Here is a 2,914-nt window from a genome sequence, read left to right as displayed (position 1 = left end):
TTGAAGAAGCAGAAAAGGTTTTAAACAACATGACCGAAGGTAAGTGTGGAGGCTGCATTGGCTGGTATGGACACAACGAAAATGAGAGCAATTGCGATAGAAGCTGTCAACGACTCGGACCTGTCACGCAGAGCGGCAATTGCAGCTTACGTTGCTGAGGAGAATGGGGAAATTGGTGTTAAACGTGTGAACGGAGCCATTGGGCAATTCGATGCCGCAGTCTATGCTGCTCAGAAGAAGGAAAAGAAGATAGACGGCGTTCTCATGATGCTGCTGATATTCGTGGAATAAATACAAAGGAATTGCCACTGCTGCTGTTGTTGATCTCTCTTTGTGTGCTGAGCACTGTGGTGGGGACCCTTCCAGAGAGTGTTGGCAATCACTTGTTTACTGTTAATAATATATTTGCTACTGTGTTTTTGTACATGGAGCACTGCGAAAATTAATCCTGATGACACCCACTGGAATGAGGTGCATCAATTTGTGTGTGGGAATACTTAATCTCTCTTTTCATTTTTATACTTGTAAGCAGAGCATTGCTGTGCACCTTGTGGTGTGTCTCACTCTGCAATTGTGTGGTTCTGGTAAATGATATCTCTTTTCTTTTTTATTTGCTTTCACATTGTTTCGGAGCGGAATAACATATAATTTACTTGTTACTATGGGGACACTAATTATAATGGGGAAAGGGAGAAGCCAACACAGAGAGATTTATACATTATCCGTTGTTTTTATTGCTTTTCTCTCTGTGTGTGTGGCTATCTCTAGAATGTTACCAAATGATATTCAATTCGTTTATAATCTTTTCTTTTTTTTTTATTTGGGGTTGGATGATTCTTCATATTGTTTGCATAATCTGTATTTTCCTTAATGGGTATCTACCTCCGTTATATTCATGGTTGACACCATATATGTATGTGTGTGTAATGTATATTGTATGGAGTAATAGTGCTGTACTGGTGCTTTTATTTTCTCTTTCTTCTTCTTTCTTTCTTTTCCACACTCCCTGCATAGACCTGTGACCTCAAGTGACGAGAATAACAACAAGAACAAGAAAAAGAAGAGGATTGATGATGATGGGCCGTGTGATGTGTGTGTTGGCCGTTGTGCTCTGCTGCGCCTGCGGGTATACCATGGCGGTTGCTGCTACTACTGATGGACAACCAAAGGCAGTGATGGCGATTGAAAGTGGTTCTGATGGTGATAACTTTCCTATATTGGTAGATGAGGATGGTACGGGTGAACTGAATCCTGATGATAGTCTTCCTCCTGCTAGACCTGTAAAAGGGCCTCAAGTTGATACCGAAGTTGAGAGATCCCCTAGAGAAAAAGAAATTGCAACTCTAGTGAAGAGCGTCGAGGGCCTATCTGAAGGGGTGGGATACGTGAAATTTGTTGAGAATCAAACGGCGCTGATAAACCAAACGGTTGGTGAAGGGAGTAGACAAAACGGTGCTGCAGCTACAGATATTTTGCCCTCAGACGCTAATAGTGCAGTAAGTGCGTCATCATCCGTTGCCGCAAGCTCATCAAGCACAGAAACACACTCTCCAGGAACACCATCAACCAACACGACACCCTTAAACTCATCTGAGGTTGTTGATTCCAATCAAGCTAACTCGCAAGTACTCTCTGAAACTACCACAGAAGGCAGTGATGTCAAGGAGCCTAATATAGCACAAGAATCACCTGCAGAGTCGGGTGCCCTCACAACAAAAGGTTTGCATGGAAATGACAATGCTAGTTCAGCAGCTACTACCGTGAAGAATAAGGCTAATGTTGACAGCAGTGTGAGTCTTGTGTGGATGCGCACTGCAGCACCGCTGCTGATTGTGGTTGTGTTGTTCTCCGCTACCGTGTACTGAACGGTGGGACTCATCTAAGGACAAAATAATAATAATGGTTAAACTAACATAATCATATTTGCGTGCATCCACCCCATGGGTGAATAAATTAATAATCTGTTTACCAGCTTTCTCTTTTAATTGGAATTTCTTTTCTTTACATTTATGTGTGTGTTCTTTTTATATTAATTCCATTACTTGCTTTTTCCGTTGTGTGTTTGCAGAAAACTGGGCTGTTCTGCTCACTGACGGTATACATCTCTTGCTAGTACACACAGATGTGTGTGTGTGTGCAGTAATTTAATATACATAAACTAGGGCCATGGGGTATTGTGTGTGTGTTTGGCTCTCTCTTATTTGGGTATTGTGGGGTTTTCTTTTTTTTCCTTTTCTATTAATGGATACATATTATTATAATAGAAGCGGGATATTCCTTTTTGTTGCTTACTGTGGAGTTGTTGCATCTCTCTCTCTGTCCCACTGTGAGTATTTGTTGTATTGGTGTATGTGTGTGTCTCTTTTCTTTCTCGCTGTTTTTTTTTTTGTGTTCCTCTTTCTTGTTTCAGTCTATTGAAGTAAACACCAACAATGACAAAGGCTGTAATGGTGAGATGCTACCTGCTCTGTTTATTAACTCTTTCACTGTGTTGTGCTTCTGGGTTAGTATGGGCGGATAGTCCTAAAGCTTCTGAGTCCAGTAATTGTGTTACTTTTGTTGGTGTTCCTCCTTTTATTGTTAAGACTGTTCCTTGCGATGAGGCCCGTAATGCTCCTACGGCTGCTGAACCCACACAACCTGCTCCAGGTAAACCGGGTCCTGATAGTCGTGGTGATCCTAGTGGGAGAGAAGTTAACCAAGTCACTACGAATTCGCATCAAGAGCAAGAAGTATCCCGAGGTGATAAAGAAGAGTTAACAGTTGATTCTGAAAATAAAGGTAGATCAGGAAGTCAGGCTGGTCAACAAACCTTAGAGGCAGACGGCACCCCATCAGGTACTCGGGGACACAATAATCATGTTTCTTCCCCTGAGTCTGCAAAAGGCCGGGATATACAAGTAACTGAAGAGCA

General features: G+C 42.0%; 2 protein-coding genes across 2 annotated transcripts; both read left to right on the top strand.

Annotated features, from left to right (window-relative positions):
- Positions 1–1,070: 1,070 nt before the first annotated feature.
- Positions 1,071–1,865, top strand: TM35_000151840 (uncharacterized protein; the record flags this gene model as incomplete). Its single annotated transcript, XM_029025836.1, has 1 exon — positions 1,071–1,865. One exon carries the CDS (start codon positions 1,071–1,073, stop codon positions 1,863–1,865), a length of 795 nt encoding a protein of 264 aa, XP_028882819.1.
- Positions 1,866–2,432: 567 nt separating this feature from the next.
- On the top strand, positions 2,433–2,912 carry TM35_000151830 (uncharacterized protein; the record flags this gene model as incomplete). Its single annotated transcript, XM_029025835.1, has 1 exon — positions 2,433–2,912. A coding segment is annotated over one exon (480 nt), but the record flags the coding sequence as incomplete, so codon positions are not given.
- Positions 2,913–2,914: the final 2 nt, after the last annotated feature.

This window comes from Trypanosoma theileri, assembly GCF_002087225.1.
Source record: "Trypanosoma theileri isolate Edinburgh chromosome Unknown TM35_Tth_15_V1, whole genome shotgun sequence".
Taxonomy (NCBI): Eukaryota; Euglenozoa; class Kinetoplastea; order Trypanosomatida; family Trypanosomatidae; genus Trypanosoma; species Trypanosoma theileri.
Note: the sequence above shows the minus strand (reverse complement) of the source record. Positions and strands in the feature narration are given on the sequence as shown.